This window comes from Harpia harpyja, chromosome 16 (genome assembly GCF_026419915.1).
Source record: "Harpia harpyja isolate bHarHar1 chromosome 16, bHarHar1 primary haplotype, whole genome shotgun sequence".
Lineage (NCBI taxonomy): Eukaryota > Metazoa > Chordata > Aves > Accipitriformes > Accipitridae > Harpia > Harpia harpyja.
In genome coordinates, this window is record NC_068955.1 from 32,736,934 (window position 1) to 32,756,099 (window position 19,166).

At 49.7% G+C, this 19,166-nt stretch overlaps 1 protein-coding gene across 1 annotated transcript; it reads right to left on the reverse strand.

The window, feature by feature from the left end:
* Positions 1 to 3,430: 3,430 nt before the first annotated feature.
* Positions 3,431 to 18,016, reverse strand: DRD4 (dopamine receptor D4). The gene is made up of 4 exons (XM_052811443.1): positions 17,617 to 18,016; positions 5,413 to 5,525; positions 4,466 to 5,013; positions 3,431 to 3,710 (listed from the first exon to the last, which is right to left on the reverse strand). Exons 1-4 carry the CDS (start codon positions 17,890 to 17,892, stop codon positions 3,508 to 3,510), a joined length of 1,140 nt encoding a protein of 379 aa, XP_052667403.1. The 5' UTR covers positions 17,893 to 18,016; the 3' UTR covers positions 3,431 to 3,507.
* Positions 18,017 to 19,166: the final 1,150 nt, after the last annotated feature.

Consider the following 19,166-nt stretch of genomic DNA (forward strand, 5'->3'; position numbering starts at 1 on the left):
TGAGATCGCTCTTCCGAAGCGCCCGTCGGTGGGGTTTGCCTGTAGCACCAGCTGCTGAGTGGCAGCAGCCGGGACCGTTCCGTGGAGGGCGGGTGACAGGTCTGCAGCACAGGTCTCTGGCAGTTGATGAATGTTGCTTTTTGGCTGTTTACTGGAAAAGTTACTCCTCCTGATGCGGAGCTTAGTGGGCAAGGCAGGCCGCGCCGCTGACAGGAGGGACTGCCACCCGTTGAGGGTGCGGAATTGGTGTCGGCAGGGGGAAGGCAGCAGCATGCCGGCCTCCCCCAAAGGAAGCTGTTCTCTGATGGAAAGCCAAGCACGAACCGAAGCTGGATGAGCACAGAAATTACACGTGTAAAACTCCTGGGAAGGCAAGAACAGGCAATTCCTTAGATTCCCATAGCAAAATGTTCACTCCTTCTGCTTCCCAGAGTAGTACTTCAGTATTTGTAATAGTTTCTTCTCACGCTGTTAAATTATGATTGTCTCTTTTCTAAAGCTTAAAGACAATTAGTTAATTGAAAAGACAGTCTTAATGGAGCCCATGGTAATGCAGCTAATTTACAGGGCTTCTTGCCTCCATCTTATTGCCCATTAAGGTTCTGACTAAATGGAACAGCACAAATGTTGAACACCTCGTGCTGCTGTTGGGCTATGCCGCCTGTTTGTTTTCAGCGACCTGCCTCAGCGCAAAGCTCGCGGCACAGTGGCGCCGCAGCCGAGGTCTGTGTCCGCACCAGATCCATGAGCTGGTTGTTCAGCCGCCAGCGGCTGCGGCCAGGCCAGCGTGGGTAAAGGCAGGCAGCAAGCAGTGCTGCTGCTGCTGCTTCAGTCCGAACCTCCCTTAGCGCGGGAGACTTGGAGCAGAGGTGCTGTTCTTGGAGAAGGCTGCCGAGTCACAGGGTAGTGAATCTGTGGATTGAGTCGCTCCTCAAATAAATGAGGGTGAGAGGGCAGCGTCTCACATTAGAATGCGGTGAAGGTTGGCTCTGAAGCAGCACCTTTGGCATGCTGAAGCTGCCCTTTCAATGTCAGACACGGCTTTCCGTTGGAAAATATTTCTGTTGCTTCACCCCTTTGGCTCACCCGGCGTTCTCCACAGAGAACCACCCCTGTACGGTACTGCTGGTTTGAGAAGCAGAGTGCTGCGTGGATTCAAGGACAAGTACAGCTACATCATGAGGTGAGCTGAGATACCAGGTCCTCAGGCTTGCCGGGGCCCCTGCTTGTGTGGGTGACTGGGCAGCAACTTACACGTACGCAGAGGAAGTCCTCCACTAGCCTTGCTACATACTTGGTGGCTGAGTACCTTGGTTACTGTCTGAATTTTGCCTTTACTGCACTTTTTTAAGGGAAAAAAAAAAAATTTGCAAGAGAGTGGGGCAACTTCCCTAAAAGAAAAAAATGGTAGGTATGAGCCATCTGTAATTAAAGCTCTCAGGGAGCTTCCCATCAGAGCCCTGGTATCTGGGGCTGCTGTGCCCCAACACAGTGGCAAACTACAGAACTCGGAAATCTACAATATAATCACTGGGAATTTACTATGTTTATTTGTTGATGATAAATTGAGGAGCAATTGTTATTCTTAAAGAAAAGCTTCACACCTCCCTGCAGAACTTTTTTCCTTTTGTTTCTAAGCAAACAAATTACCCCTTGGAAAGCAACAAACCTATACAAAAATCATTACTTAGACTGCTGTTCTGTGCAATAATACTTTCTTCCCTCCTGAGCCTCAAGAGAACAGCATTAGCCACTCCCTCTGGCCACCCCTGGTGTCACTGCGCTCAAGTTTACCTCAAGGTATAAAGGATGTTTTTTCCTGCAGGCTGGAAATCGTTCCTGGCAGGTCTTGTATGGCTCGATAAGGAATTCTGGAGAACTAGCAATAACATCATTGTGCCTTTGGATGGGTAAATCTAAAATTACTACTCGGCAGCCGCATGCACTCTTACAAGGACCTTACGACTCATCCTTGCGAGCTTCGTGTGTGCTGTGTCCCAGCGGCCTCAGCGCGACCTGTCACCATTCCCAAGGAGGGAAAAAATACAACAATTAGCAAGGCAAGAACACTGTTTTGTGACCTGGTAACAAGTGAGGCAGCTGCGAGCAGTCAGTTGTGCTTGGGTCTCCTCATCAGCCAGATGTTGCTGTGTGGGTTGAGCAATACTTGTCCTTCTAGTGCGCTGGAAAGGCCACTGCACACCAAGCCATGGGATTGCAGAGCAGTGCTGCCCCACAGCAGTCACTTTAGATTTCTCCAGGTCTTGGTCCAGTTTTGGCATTTCTCAGCCCAGTTTTGGCACTTCTCAGCCAGGGCCAGCCTTCCTGCCCTGTGGGGGTTGGGAATACCAGACAGGGCCATTTTGTTTTGGTTGGTTTTTTTGTAGGACTTTAATGTCCCCTGGTCAAACATCAGTAAAATCGGTCTTTGGCTTTAAAATTATCATGGGTAAGGGGAAAGGAGGTCACACAGGTAGACAGACCCTCATCGGGCATGTGAACATCTGGGAAACAGGTTTAACAGCCTTTTCCCCCCGCCAGACTCCTGTCCGTGTTACCTCACAGCCCTGTTAATGCCACCCCAGCAGCCAGGGTGGCCCAGAGCCAGCTGCAATCAGCTCAAGCGGCACATGGGGCCCCGCTCCAGGACAGCCAGGCTTGCGAGTAAAATGATGCAAAATAAGAATATAATTCATGATCCTCATCAATCTGTGGCAGGCTAAAGCTCTGCCCAGAGCCACCTCTGAACTGGTGGGCTGAAGAGGGATGAATTACTGCACTTGACCTTTTCTGCACCCCCAGGGGCTTCTTTGCTGGGGCAAAGGAGGCAGTCCAGCTCTGGGGGACACGGCCTGTCCTAGCATGCATCAGCAGCACTCGATTTTGCTCCGCACTCACACGCTTGGTTTGTCCTCATGGTTTAAATCACACGGACCTGGTGGAGATGGGCTGTTGCCAGGCTGGGCTGCAGTAAGGGAGGGCTGTGCATCGGCCACCTCCTTCAGTAACGCTGCTTGAGATGGAGTGGGGAGGATTCCCCCCAGCCTGTGCAGGCAGGGAGAGCAGGGAATTTGTCTGCAACTCTCAGGGCCAGAGCAGCTGGAGGCTTCCAAGCTCTCCTGCCTCCCTGGATCATGGCGGGCAGGAGGGGTGTTTTAACTTTGCTTACTGACAGCTGAGAGAAGCCCAAACCTAAATCCAAAGCAAGAGCTGTTCTGAGAACCATCCCTGCTGTCCTGTGGCGTCTCTTGCCACTTTTGTCAAGCACCAACTTTTAAAAAAGTGGCTACGCCTGCAGTTTCCAGTGGGGAGTATCTGAGCTGTATCCACTGGTACTCACCTGCGACTCCTTATTACAAAGAGCTGGGAACCAGCATCCTCTAGCTGTTGTCTCTCCTCCTTCCCTCCTCCCCAACAAAGACAGCAGACCTTAGGCAGAAATAGATCTTTAATGAACTATACAAAAAATAGCCTGGTCGTTCCTTCTCCCCGCCAGTTCCGGTGGGCTCAGCAGAAGAGGTGCAAGACTTTGCGGAAGAAGTTCCTGAACTCCGCGTTGAAAATGGTATAAATGATGGGGTTGAGAGCACTGTTGACGTAACCCAGCCAAGTGACAGTGCTGGTGACTTGAGTGGGAATGGCGCAGGACTTGCAGAGAGCCCTGGTAATGTGGACCACAAAAAAAGGTGTCCAGCAGAAGAGGAAAGCACCTGCCAGAAGGACATTAAAGAGAGAAAGTGATGTGAATGTTAAAAAGGGTTTAATTTAACAAATGCAGCCTGGGCCAAACAAGAATGGAGACAGCTCAGAGTGCTTAGGGAAAAAGCAGCAGATGTGCTGATATGTAGAGCTGGGCTTACGCCCAGACAAGAAATTTAGGACATCTGTCTTGTCCTAAACTTTGATGAAAAGTCTATGTATTGTTTTTGCTTCACATTTAAGGTATTAGGAGTCACAGGTTTCCCTTGAAGAAAAGGCTGCATTACAAACACCGTACATACGTTCTTTCCCAAGGGTGGTGTTTGTTGGCGCTACTCTGGCTCAAAGACATACTGAGATGTTCAATGGATAAATGTCCTCTCACAACGAGAGATGGCTACAGCAGGTCTTAAGCCAGAACCAGGCTGTTCCACAGGAACAAGGGGAGGGTGGGTGTTAAAACGAGTCCACACGTGACAGAGAGGGAGGAGGACCAGTGACATGGCACTGGGGAGGTGGAACAAGAGGGAGGTGGCTTTTATCTCACCCTCACCTCCTCCAGCAAGGAGGAAGCACGGTTCTCAGCACGACAGCTCTCATCGCTGCCCAAGCACCCGTGCCTGGGCTGCGTGGCTCCTGGCAGGGGAGTCAGCGAAGCATGTGTTTGCTTTGCCAGGTTCAAACAAGTCCTGCCAGACTGAACCCTGCTGTAGGATAATGCAGCACATTTCCCACCCTTCCCCAACTGCCACCGAGCGCTACTCACCGACAACGACAGGCAGCACCCGCATGGCCTTCCGCTCCCGGCCGTTGATCTTGGCCCGCTTCCGACCGTGTCCCGGGTGTGGGTACTTGAGGTGTGGGTAGGAGACAGTCTGGATCCCATTGTTCATCACATAGTCCCCAGGGTGGTCAGAGTGGCCGTAAGGGTTGCACCCCTCTGGCTCCAGTCCGGTCTGCTCTCTCTCAATAAAGGTTGAGGGGTGATACAGCTTCCTGTTGGCCCCGTAGATGCTGCCCCTTAGCTTGGCCTTCCTGGCTTCTTCCCAACGCTTGAGTCCTTGGAACATGGCGCAGTACAGCACCAGCATGACAGGGCAAGGGATGAAGAAGGAGCAGATGGAGGAGTACACGATGTAGTTGTCATCCTCCAGCTGACACAAGTGGGGGTCCCGGTTTGGGACATTGTTGAGGCCAAATATGACTGGGGATGCTACAGCAAAGGCGAATATCCAGGTGGTGGATATAAGGATCAACTGCCGCAGGTCGATTTGTCGCCGGTTGTAGTTCAGTGGGATTGAAACAGCGATAAACCTGCCAATACAGGCCCCAGGTGAGTCAGTCCTAGTATGGTGGTGTCACCACTGCTAACATAAGCGAGTGGTCCCAAAGCTGCTTGCCACTGTCATCCCCCCCATTAATTTACTTCCATAGCCAAGGCCTGGACTACAACCAGTCTCCCTCCCCCGAAGAGCACCCAAAGGGACAGCTCTGGCCTTGCCACACAACGGTGCTTTCAGCTTGGCCACCACAGGGGTGCTGATGGGACAGAAAGCTGGTGATGGGGGAGGAAGGTAGGGCAGAACACCCTCCTTAGGGGAGACCAGGATCTGGCCTCCCTGCAGGGGATCCTTGCAAGGGTGTGTATGGAAGCAGCTTGATGCCAGGACACAGCGCTCCCTCCTCTGGCGTGAGGAGGAGGAAGGCACTTACCGATCCACACTGATAGCACAGAGGTTGAAGATGGAGGCCGTGCACAGCATCACGTCCATGGTCATCAGGGCATCGCACAGCACCGTGCTGAGGGACCACACACCTCCCTGGAACTGAAAAGATCCCCGGGGTCAGCAGATGCCACATCCTTTAAAATGACACGAAACAACTCTGTGCCTGCATGCCTCAGCCACTCATGTTTTCCTCCAAACGAGCAGCCTGCCCGTGGCACGATATTCCCCTTCCAGCAAAGCAGTGGCACACGGGAATTATCCCCACACGAGAGCTCACAGCTTGCTTAGGGCTTCGTGGTTCTGGCCTGGCTGGAGAGTTGAGCCCACAGACCATTAGCACTGCCAAGCAAGTCATGCTGGGCAGAATAATGGACGCAGGGCAGCCCGCTGCCTTGGGTTAGTGCAGAGTGACAGCCAGCAGGCTCAGAACCCCCAAACTCACCACCCCAAAATCTCCCCAGTAATGCAGGGCTAAGCATTCGCTGCACAGCATCACTAGCTGCCGGTCACTGAGGGAACAGGGAGAGGCTCTTCAACAAGTGACAGAGCACAAAGCTCCTCTTCCATTTTTCATGTCCAAACTGCTCCAACATCCTGTTTGCAGACAATGATGTCAATAGTGTCTGTGTGTTACACAACTGTTTCATTCTGTCACGCTAAGTACAAGGCCAGCTTCTTGAGACTACGTTCAAGCTAGTCAGACATAATCTCTTGTTCGTTCTCTCTCTACAGTTGCAGGCACCCAGGGCAAAGCAGAAGTGCTGCCACCGAGAGGATGTGACCAGATGTGTGTCATTGGTTTGTATTGCTTGGAAGTGTTGACTCTGCTATACAAAAGATACCAGTCAACAAAAAATCTATGCTACTGCATCCCAAATAATCCCCAGGAAAAAAACATCGAAGCCAGAAAATGCCCACAGGTTTGTGGTTTATCAATACCAGCCTGTGGAACAGGAACGTTTGCTCAGCACTGTGCTGTGAACCCGGCTGTTGGAAAATGGGAATGGAAGGAAAAGCTCAAGGAGCACAGAAATAAGTCAGGATTCATTAAACCCTTCTTCAGCACACGGCACCAATTGCTTGTCCAGACTCTCTTGAATCCCAAACTGATGAACTGAATGTCAGCTTCCTTTCCTTGTACCATGACACCTGCCCCTAGGATGAGACCATAAACAGAATTTTTCTATCTAATTTTAGTACAATAAAAGAGGGCGCCTTTTTGTTTTTCCCTGACACTGAAAGAGGGGCTCAAAACCCCGCACAGCTCAAGCTGAACCCCTCCATCCTAGTTTAGCAGTTGAGAGAAAGAAAGACTCCCTTGTTCCCCCATATCAAACTCATAAAGCTCTGTCATTCCACACGACTCAGAAGGCTACACCACTGTGTGTGATCTGTAAGCACTGACGCCAAATTAAATTCTTGTAAAAAACCACTCAGTTCCAGGCACAACAAACCGAGCCTCTTCTATCTGTTGTAATGACGTCTTGGGCCTGTGTGCCATTTCTGTGAGGAGCAGGGCACGAAGTAGTAGTGCTGGCAGGGAACAGGGAGAGGTAATCTGGCAAGAAATAAGACGAGCTCAGCAAGAAATGCACAAGCTTTCCTGAGGGACTGCCTGAGCTGTCCGAGGGTCCTTTTTTGGAACAGAGCATGTATTTCACATGCCAGCAAAGAATCCTCCTCCCTGGAGGTTCAGAGAAATCGTATTTTGAGATGGTACTGTTCCTACTAAGCACCAGCCACGTTATGGCTGAAACAGGAGCTAAAGGTACTTCCAGATCTAAAGCTGTCCTCACATCGTGGCTGGCACATCTGCTCCCAGAGCTGTGCAGCACTTTAGAGCAGGGGCTGGGAGTCGGGGGTTCACAAGAGGCTACTTACACCTTCACTACAGGTACCCTGAGACTCTGGTTTTCAGCTGAGTCATTTCTCAGCTGGCGGCATACTCCTTTCATACTCACATTAACACAGAAGCTTGCGGTCACCCTCTGAACAGGCCTATGGCAGAATTTAAGGAGCTGAAGCTGTTGCAAAAACCACCAGTGGCTCTCAGGACTGCCTCTGCCTGGGGCCAGAAGCCCCTCAGCTCACGGCCGCTGTGTCCTGTCCCCTCCCCGCAGCACTGTTTGCACCAGCCTCACCCAACACCCCAGCACTGCTTCGTGGAGATTTAATGTCCATGCTGATGTGACCTAATTACTGCCAGGTGGGGTCAGAGCACATCCAGATAGTTCAGTCCCTTTGCAAAAAGCCCCATATATACAGAATATATATACACACACACACACATATATATTCTTTATATCTATATATAGTATATAGAATATATTATATAGAATACACACATGTATAAAATTATATATAGTATACATATATTATACTAATAAGCTATATATTATATATTGCTGTAATAGAAGATGTATAATATACTAAACATGTTTATACATATTGTGCATATATAGAGGCTTTTAAATGTTTTATATATTATATATAATGCAATAGATATAATTTTATACATTATATATAATTTATCCATATATTTCTATATAACACATGCTATATATGTAATATATGTATATTTCTAAAATATATTTAAAATTATATTTGTTATTAGATTATATACAAATAAACATAAATATAAAATGCCTCTGGGACTTTGCAAAATATCAAACACTATATATACTCTTACTATTCTATAAAATATATATTATATATAATAAATACTACTATAACATGTGTATCACATAATATATATAATTTACTATATATTTTTATCTCTATATAATGTGCTATATAAAAATTGGTTTTAATAAATATATGTGAGTCCCAGGGACTTTTTTCTATTTTATATATGTGTAATATATTGCTATACATAGCATTTATCAATATAGTAATAATATGTCTTACACAGTGCATTAATAGATAACAATATGATCTAGAACATCTATAAATAATGTCTATATTATATATCCTATATTATGGCAATATGTAGTAAAATACATAAACCATACATAATCTATCGTTATATTTACAAACCAGGTACCATACATATATATGAAACTACTCACCGGCAGAGAGAAGTGGCTGAGCTGCTCAGCCCAGCCCGGGAATCCCTCAGCCTGTCGAGCAGTCGGGGGGGCTGCGCTTGTCCCCCCGACAGACACACGGCTGCCAAACTGAAGACCCCGACCCCCACCACTGCCTTCCTGCACTGGGTCCGTAACAAGTGCTTTGGTACCAGGAAAATATTGACCCACTTGGGGAGGCAGTTGTTAAGAAATGAGAGTGGGGAGCCAAAAAAAGCAGTTCAGCATCTTAGGAGAGGGAGCAAAATGCCTGGCACCTGGCTTGGGGACTGCAGAGGAGGTGCCAAGGGTGGGGAGAGGAGCTCAACCTGTGTGCCAGTGCAAAGTGAGGAGTGATGGGGTGAAGCCAAGAAGAGAAATAATTAGACTGTCGCTGTATTTAGTTCTAAAACAGGAGGAGTAGGGAAAAGGGCTTTAGTTTACTCAAAAGTAACACAAAAGCAAGCCACCCACGGAAGCAGGTGTCACCTCCCAACACTTGCACACAGGTAAGACGACTGAGGCTGGAGAACAAACTGGAGGCACATCTTTCCAGGAGATGCCTGCGCTGCGGGAGCAGTGCTGCCATGCCCGGCTGGCCCTGAGCAGCACCGCTCACTGAGGCACACAGCCAGGGTACTTCAGGGGTGAGCCAGGCAGTTCCACTTCTGCTCCACAGCTGCTCTCCCATCTCTCTCCAAAGCAAACCTATAGCAAGCATCGGCCCATGCTCATACAGTCTAGCTTTGCTGACCTTGTACACAATTCAGGAAATGGGTATAGATTTGTTCGTGTATAGATGCTAAACAACACGGTTTGGGTTTATTCATCCCAGCACACAAAATGGAGCCACATGGGTAATGCTCTCCATGTAATGCTGGGCAGGTGCAGAAACCCCTGCCAGGAACAGGGGGCAGGCAGCTCTGCAAGGATTAATATCGGGCAGTAATGATGTCATGCACAGGATTATGATTAGTGGAGCTGTAAAGCCAAAGTAGACTCTGAAGAAACTGTTTGGCTATTTTTATATAGCCATCTCCTTGAGAGGTAGCCCCAACCTCCAGGGGAGGGCTGGATTCAGACCTGAATGCTTCATTCAGCCTTTTCTCTAGCACAGATCAACCACCCCAAACTGAATTTGGGAGCTGAATCAGAAAAAACAAAACTCAAATTTTTGCCAAGCTCACTGGGATCCTGACAAGTTCAGTTCAGATTATGAGAGAGAAAATTTGATTCTGGGCTACAGTTTTCAAAACCTGTTTGTGATTTTGGGGCACTAATTGATTCTGAAAAGGACAAGAGCTCTCAGGCTGCAGCACCTTCAGAGGACACAGCCTTTGCCATGAGATTCAAGTTGGGCACTCAAAAAATGCTACAAACCCTCCCCTTTCCCCACCAACCCCCAAGACTCTGACTTTGGGGAAAGTGATGCCCGGAGGGTTTGAGTGTGGTGGTTAATATGGCCATCCTCACGCATTTAAGGCTCAGACTATATTCTTGCCAGAGCTGTGCAGAGCATGTCACCAGCCTTAAAAAAGTCGTAGCAGGTAAGCTGGCTTGTGGGGTTATATTTGCAGCTTTGTTTTATTTTGTTAAGGGACACAGCTTGCCTATAGAGCATCTGTTTTGCTGCGCAACTAGCTGTCTGTGTCTCCTCTGTGTCTCCTCCGCTGCAACACGACTGATAGCGTGTCGCTGGAGAAAAACAAGGGACCTCATGCTGAAAAAGCACAGAACGCAAAAAGCCGATGAAAGTGGAGTTGCTCTGGAGCACTTCTTAAAGGCGGCTTGAGCTGTTTATGATCCCTAAAGCTTTACACTGTGTACCTTGATGGGCTAATCTTCTGCAACCTCCTGTAATTAGGTACCACTTAATCACATGACCCAGCAAAACCAGCTATGCCTCTAATCCAAAGTCACTCACCCATCAGAGAGGTTCTTGGCACATTTTGCTAAGGTGGGCAGGCAAGAAACATGGTACAATGGGAAGTCTTCTCCCAGCATGTCTTGGAGGAAGACGGAAAACTATATGGGCAAGAAGGGTCATGCTCTGCCCTTAGCTCAACGCTTCATGGCAGACAAGGAATGTTTATAGGAAGGTGATAATGATCGCTGCTCTGGACACAAGTCAAACCTCTTTCAAAGTGGTATTCCAGGTGCAGACTGGCTGCTTTGTTTAACTGACCAAGGTTGGCAATGCCAGTAAATTCATATGCAGCCACTGTGGTGTCTTACAAGATACCAGTATCTATCTCACTACAAACGGCACTTAGGTTCTGGATCGACCACCATGTGCAGAAGAGGAACAAATCCAGCTGCTTCTTACAAAGAATACAAAGAGGTTTTGGAAAAGGTGAATGGCAGGATGGTGAATGGCAGGAGATGGACTTGACTTCCCAAACACCCTTACAGGCTGCCTTCCTAGCTCAGGTCATTTTGATGTCACTATTCCTAAGCACAGCCCATTTATAAGAAAAAATCTGCCTTCTTGCAAGCAAGCTTGATGCCAGAAGACCTCTTACACCGCCAGTGCTTCTGAGGGCATGAGGCAGGACAGGGCCAAAGGTTTTAGTCTTATTTCCTATAACAGCTCCTGTCTCAGTCCTGCCACATGCTTCTGCACGGCACCACATGGCAGCTTCATACCTGCCTCTTTGCCAGCCCTGCAAACAGGCTCACTAAAAAGCAGAGCGCACAAAGTGATCCTTCAGTTTTTGGTGGTGATGGCATCTTAAGTAAGATCCCCAGGCAACAGCAGTTTGCAACTGCATGAGGAGATGCCCAGCTGAATTTCCGAACAAGTGCCTGCCTGCCCTCAGTGAAGCCATGGCTCAAGCACATAGCATGGAGACTGGAAGTGCTAATCCTAAGAGCCCAGGCCTGCCGAGAAGGCTATGACACCAATCAGAAGAGTAATAACCCTTGCAAGTGGGCAAAGTCCAGCATCAGAGTCAAAGAATTGTCCAAATGCCCACAAGAAGCTGACCCTGGGCCTTTTTTTATGAGCCTTGATGACTGCTACATTCTCCAGAAGACACAACGCAACCTGCAAGGGGAGAGGAAGGAGAGGGAGTGGGACACAAGACAAAGGTGGCCTCACATCCGCTCTAATGTCCTTTCTCGACTTACTTAAATCATTGAGGTCAAGGTTTTTCAAAAATGACAAGCAAGACTGGTCATCCACCTGAAACATTATGAGGGCCCAAAATTCAAAGACACCTCCCCCCCCATTTTTGGTCACTGAAAATAAAATTGTTAGCACTGGTTTATAATTGCTGGCCTGTATCACCTCCCCAGTATTTTGTGCAGCGACTGTGTGGCTCAGACATCAGTCAGGCCTATAAGAACATCTATTTCCACAAAAGCTGTAAGATTCCAGGAAAGACTAATCTCAAATGCTTCTGCAAAAAGGATGACATGCATTCACAGAGAACCATAGAAAATTTGGAGGGTAGAGGTCTGGTCTCTCATCAGAAGAGCTGCATCACAGGCACATGACATGCTGCAAAAAAGAGATCTTTCTGTACCAGTGGTGCACTGACACCCTGAAAGTTTATCCAGAACAGCATCATCCCCACCAAGAAAACAGCTTGTGTAATTAGTACTGGCTGCTCTATCGCTCTGAGGATCTGCGAGGCAGAGTGCCTGCTTGGAAAGACTCATCTTCCCTGACCTGTAGAAGGAGCCGGGTAAACATGCAGATCTGCTAAAACTGTTTCTTCTTTTTCATAATCAATTACACAGATCTTAGTGGCAAAGATGTTTACATAACCATGCCTTACATGGCTCCTGCCAACAGCTTCCTGGATCAGACCCCTTTCACAGCTCAGGCACTCAGCGCGGATTAAGGAGAGAGCTGATCAGAGGAACGGTTTGCGGAGCGAGGCAGGTAAGTGGTATGCTCTACAGCGGAGTGTAAGAGTGGAAGTTGCTCAGCCTGGCACCTGCCCTAATTGCTGGGAATGCCTCCAGTTAATGAGGAGTATATAAACTGCTGCTGTGGCTCCTGCCATTGTCACAGAGCCTTTGGGCAGAGGAAGCAGTTAAACACAAAGACAAGCCTTTGTAGCCATGCAGCCCCCTCCCTGCAGATTTCTAGTGGGCAAAGCCACTCAGAGCCTGATGATACTCTGCAGTACCTCCACGGCACCTTGTAGCTCTGCTTTCTTTTGTGTCCTCACTGTCTCAGGGGATAACTCCAGTGCTATCAATGCTCCAGGCAGACTGGTATCTTCTCCTGGCCTCTTTTCACACAAAAGCAGGGCTTTGCCCCTGCAGAATTACCGGGGACCCCTGGGAGTGCCCCAGGCCACCTTCTTCCCCCTTGCTTCCCGTTATCCTTGCCTAACTGGCACTGGATTGCTAGGAAAGCGCTTCACACTCATCAGAAAGACAAGGCTGCTGCAGAAGAGCAGTGTACCTTCCCCACGGATTTTTACCTTTCCATGTCATAGTGCTAATACCTGAGATTCCTGAGCAAGTTGGAAGATAAGTGCCTTCTGCATATCGGGGCAGCCTGCTGTGTGGTAATTAACAACTGGCAAACACTAGAACATATCTTTGTTCTGTGTTTGAATAAGTTCAGTGGAAAGCACTGGGCACATCTGCATCACCACACTGATTTGGCATGTGATTGCCTGCGTACATACTGATACCTGCATATTGGCTCAGTCACCCCTGTGTAGTAGCTAACAAGAAAAATGGCAAACAGCACTAATCCACCTCCATCCAAACCAGCACTCCAAACAGAATGAGGAATTATCAGGGTATGGAAGTTCACCTGGTTTTCTTTAAAGATGGTATATTTCTGCAAAAGAGAAACTGGCTGTAAACACTGCTCTGTCAGGAATTCACTTCACATCCACAGTCTCAGGAGCTGTTCAGTTTGGAAACTGGCTTTAAGCCAGTGGAAAGCTGATGTTTCTTCCCTTCCCATCCATAGGGTGCTTCTTGGTTACATCAGGTTGTGGAGAATCAGAACTGACACATGACAGCAACATTTGGATTTAGGGAAGACCAGCTTCATAAGATCGGTTTTAACACTCTTTCTCATTAAGGCCCCAAGCGTTAACTTGAGCTACTAAGGTAGGTAAATTTGACAGGACAAATTAATGAGGAAAGAAATAGAGCCTGAAGAACTCCCAACAATGCACAGTGAACACAAGAGACAAAGATTTAGGACAGGGCAGGAATTGAGGGAAAACGTTCATCTCACAGAGAGAAGGCTGGTCTGTGGGGAGAAGAGGTCTATAGGCTTTCCTGCACACCTGGAGAAAGCCACACAGCTTCAGTTCAGTGGGAGATACTGATTTCCTACACCACTGGCCTCTTTCCAAAAAAAGTTCTCTCAGCCACAGACAGTGCATTTTTATATGTGTTGAGGGAGCCTAATGCAACAGGACCACAACTGGCCAGGAGTAATAGACACCACTCCTGCTCACCATCAGAAAGCCACCACACCACTGCGGTGCTGATCCCATAAGCTGAGGACAGGACTGGAGAAGGTTTGCATTAGATGGCCCCATTTCCCTGCCTTTCTGGCAAGCTCCAGTTCCAGTTCCAGTCAAGACTGCAGTGATTATGAAATGGTACAGAAATGAAACAGTTGTGACAGCACACGCCAATTTCTCCCTTGTCTAGAACCTGCTTTCAGCAATCCTCCAAGCCTGCAGGTACAAACAAGGGACATCCAGAGAGAACTAACACACAATTTGGCTTCTTACAGCCAAGACCTCTGAATCCTCACCATGGATTGAGTTTAGCTGTGACAAAAAATTATGCTGGCTCTTTCAGAAGTACAAAAGGAGAGTATGTGTCAACAGATGCTGCTAACACATCAGAATAAACTTTCTTAACAACTAGAAATAACAGTCAAGATCAAGGCCTCTCCCACTGTGCTCAGGCTTCTGTGAACAGCAGCAAAGGATAATCCACATCTCACAGGAAGGAATCCCATCCCCACTGAAGCTTGTGGGAGATCTATTGTTTTGTGGGGATGTCAGATGTCACCTCAAATGTTTAAATCCCTCCACCTGTCTTCTAAAGCCCTGACTGGCAGGGATGTTTCAAAAAACCTAACACAAGAGGCCATCTCACAGGAAAAAAGCACAAGCTTCTACTGCTGAATTGAGGAAGTGGTCAGAGTTTATTGTTCTGTTCCTGCTAAACAAGAAGCAAAAAACCACCCTCTCAGGCAGTTTTCAGGTTTTCCAATAAGCCCTCAAAGTCCACCTTTACTCTGTGAGGAGCTGTACTGAAATTAAAAAAACCCAACCAAACAAAAAAACCCACACCAAGAAGAAAGGTTGAACTGAACACTCAGGACTGTCCATGCCACGTTTTCAGTGGCTAAATGAAATGGTACAGAGTGCCAAGCTGAAATCAAGCTAGTTTTAAACATCAGCAATCACTATACTCTGCACCCCCTGTCCAAGTGTCTGATTCTGATCTACAGTTTTCACTTTTGCCTCCAAGGAAAAAAAAAAACCACAACACAAAAATTCTGTCCCCTGGCACTGACTCAATGGCTACTCACACTTTTCCTTAGCATATTTCAGAACAAAATGACTGCAAATCCAGCACCAACATATAGGAGATTATTAAAAATGAACATGAGCACTATGAGCTCTGAGCCCACAGAGAAACTTCCAGGCATGAAATGGGTACTGCTTCAATACAGACAACAGCCTAAGCTGCCCGACATTTCAAAATCCCATTGCCTGCTCGAGGAGGCTGTGATTGCTGCACAGAGCTACCTTTCTCTCCATACCTGCACAGTACTTCCCACACCCACTGTGCGTGACCACTGAGTGGGAGAAGTGCAGATCCTGGTGCATGCTCTTTTTACAGGGTCTCTTATACCTCTGAAAGCCTGCGTTGTTGCAGGAGCTGCAGAAGTTGGAGGGAAAGACAATTCTGTCATACGCCACCTTCATTCCCTGTTGTTTAACATTGTGAGTGCAGAGACATGGAAGAATTACACCACATAACTGATGTTTATGAACAGCTATGGAAGTGAACACACAAAGTATCGTCATAGCCAAGGCACAGGCTGGACAGCCCAGGTTTTTAAAGCTCACACAGGGCTGAACACCCGTTGCCTGAGCATCCAGAATTTGTGGGATGTCTATGGTACCCAAGGAAAGCCCCACAATATTCATGCCCAATTGGAAGCATTTTCAGAGGTTCCCCAGACTATGTTAACCCACATTTTACATATACCAGCAAAACACAAGCCTGCAGGCTAGAGGAAACCATGCTGGTGATGTATGTGTCTGCCCACAGAATCAGGAACTGGAGGCATGGAGAGATGACAGAAAGAGCAAGGAAAAAAAGGGAATCCCAACTAGCAAAAAGTAGCTGAGAAGAATGATGAAGACAGAGACTTTCTAACCACCAAAAGTGAGTTAATGAGGGGAAAGCAAAACCACCAAACCCAAACAGCATGGGGGTGGGAGGGCTCCTGTCAGTGCAGCGGAAAGAGAAAGGGGAATCTAATGCTTCTGTTCTTCACTGGTTCTTCTACGGGTCCCCAGATGAACCTGTCCCTCCAGAATACCTCTCTCTCCAGAGAGGTCACAATGTCCTGCAAAATCCTAGGATGAGGTAGAGAGGCTAAAAGCATCCTAAGCCCTAATCTGCAGCCTGCCTTGCTTAAGAAAGTATAGGCCCATTCCAGTCAGGTGCTGAGCAGCAGCCCTGGCATGGGAAAGAAGGGGAGATGCTAAGGCCTGAACACTGCTGGTATGCTCTTGTGTTAGCCTTCAAGGATGGGAAGACCATTTGGTCTCACTCATGGGGACAACCCCTTTCGCTCCCTGAGGAAGCACTTAAGCCGCCATGTTACAAATCATGTGGCTACCAGAAAACGCAAGGTTCGTCTGACACACACATACCCCCCCGCCCCCAGTCCCCACACTACAGCTTGCTGGGGCTGCTCACTGTGCACAAGATTCCATGCTGGCTCTCCCCACATCTGGAAAGAAGAGGCCTCCTCTTTCTTCCAAACCACCAGCTATCGCAAGGACAGGTGCAAAACAACTGTGGGTGCTTTCACCCACTTGAGCAGGGAAAGAGCCACTGGCTGGTACTAACAGGCAGGGTCTAGTGAGCCTCCTCACCCCAGTCCAACAAATCCCCCCCGCAATCACAAGGCATTATCAATCCCCTGGCAGTAGACATTTATCTCCCTGTTACAGACAGGCAGAGCGAGAGATACAAAACCACTCAACCTCAGGAGCTCCTGTTTTTCTTTCCCTCCGCTGTCACAGTCTATTGGAGGTGAACAGGTTTTGGAGGTGAACAGAAAACCTGACCCAAAGCCCCCCAAGGTGGCTGTCCATGACCACAATTGCACACAGGGTCAGCTCTATACGAACCAGAGAACCTGCCAGGAGGAGTCCTGAAGAAAGCCGACCAAAGCCACCTTGATGTAGGGTGACCAAATCCCATCTAGCTCCCTAAAAAGACAACTTCCTCTACTCAACTCGACACGGAAACCCGTTTCCTGGCTAAAGATCTCCCTTATCACCAAAACCTGCTCCCCTTACGCCAGACAGAGCACAGCACAGAAGCTCTCTATTCCTTCCTATAACCACTTGCTGGTGGCAACCTGGGAAGCGTGCAATGCAAGGGGTCCCCAGAGCTGCTGGCCCAGCCTGGGGCTCACACCCTGGTGCATCTCCACTCGGTGCATTTGCAGCTCGGTAATCGCCTGGGAGGACGACGTGTGAGCCCACGAACTTGCCCTAAACCGGCTGCCGCTACCATCACTCGTGGTCCTGCAGCAGTTTTGTGCTGCAGGCAGCCAGCGATGCCACGGGAGACTCGGAAGGAAAAGCCGCCGTGGTTCGAAAGCGGCACAAGCATCCCTGCAGCGGAACGGGGGGACGGAGCAAGGAGGGCAGGGGCTGTCCCCGCGGGCTGGACAGCGGCGGTGGCACTCGCGAACAGGAGAGATGGAGGTGGGGAACAAAGGCGGAGAGGGGCTTTATCCCTCGGTACCTGGTCTCCTGCCGATCCCACCCCGCAGCCCTGTAACTTTCGGGATCCCCGGGCACAAAAGCCACAACCCCCAGTCCCACCGGTGCCCCCGCAGCCCCCCCCCCCACCCCGGGCAGCCTCACCTCGGAGTAGACGTAGAGGGGCAGGACGAGGAGGGCGAGCAGCAGGTCGGCGACGGCGAGGCTGACGATGAAGTAGTTGGTGGTGGTCTTCAGCGCCCGCTCCGTGCAGACGCTGAGACACACCAGCCCGTTGCCGCCCACGATGAGCAGGATGAGGACGATGCCCAGCACCAGGGCGGCGATGTTGTGGCCGCCCGCCGGCGCCGGTGGCGGCGGTGGCGGCGGTGACAGGGCGGTGCCGTTGCAGGGAGCGGCCCCGGTGCTGCCGTTCCCCATGGCGCCGCGCCGCTGCCCGGGCAGCCCGGCTCATGGGAGCTCCCTCGCCGCGGGTGCCCGGTTCGGTTCCCGCCGCCGCCAGCCGCTCTCAGCCCCCGCGGCGAGCCTCCGGCGGCGGGCCGACCGGCCCCAAACTTTCCGCGAGGCGGGGAGGAGTCTGCGCCGCCCGCCCGCCGTGAGGCAGCGCCCACCCAGCTCCGGCCCCCGCCGCTCCAACTGGGTCACCGAGCGGCTTACGGGGGGGCGGCGGCGGCGGGGGGGGACAGGCTCCCGGTGTCCCGTCGCCGTCCCCCCTCACCCCCCCCCCCACGATGAGCCCCGGGGGAGCTGCCGCCGCGGGGGACCCTCAGCCGCTTCCGGTCCGGAGGTGAGGAGGGTCGCGGCGTGGAGGGTCGTCCAGCCCTGGAGGAGCCCCCCCCGCCCCCGCCCCCGGCTCCGCCTTCGGATGCTCTTCGTGGGACCAAGCCCTGCTTGTCTTCCCGTGGCCGAGGCGAGTGCTGTCCGCCCGGGGCTTTACCGAAAAGAAGCCGGGGATTAACGCCTTGCCCTTCACTGCCTGACTTACCCCAGCCTCCACCTCCGGCGGAGGAGTCTCCTTCTCCCAGGATTAGGCTTCACGTTGCCTCTTGAGCAGGAGGAAGAGAACAAGTGTGCACTGATACAGCTAACATTTCTTCTGTGAGGAACCACCGTCCTCCAGGTACAGCAGCAGTCGGTTGGTACTCCGTGTTCAGTGCTTCCCGCCCCAAAGCAGCGGTCAGTCGCTCTGTGAGTGGTAAAGAAACAGCACAACATTTATTTAAAAGCTGAAACCGACCATAAAACCAAAAGACTTTGCAGTGGAATGTTTTAGGGTTGGTTTGTTTGAGGTTTTTTTTTCCTTTGGTTTTATGTTTTGTTCTTTTATTTGGGCTTATGATTTGCTTGACTTTTTTGCATGGCACATGCTGGGCCATTGAGTGACTCCTATTGCAAAAGTGGCGTAGGAGGAAGATAAAAACCAAGAACTGGGTCTCCTACAGTGAGATTTCTATACGTTGGACATAATGTCTTCCTTGGCATGAGCCTGACCACACGTACCTGACTTGGAAACAGCAGAGGCACTGGCCCCACAAGCACTGTATTGCAAATGTTGTGGTAGACTAAAGGACTCTTGGGTCTTGGCTGGACCCTCACTAATAGGGAAAAAACCCAACAGGTCAGCAAGTGTTTAGAGTAAAAGGTTGTTTTAAGTCAGCTTGACCTAAGGTATATTCCCCAGGAGACTCAAAGCA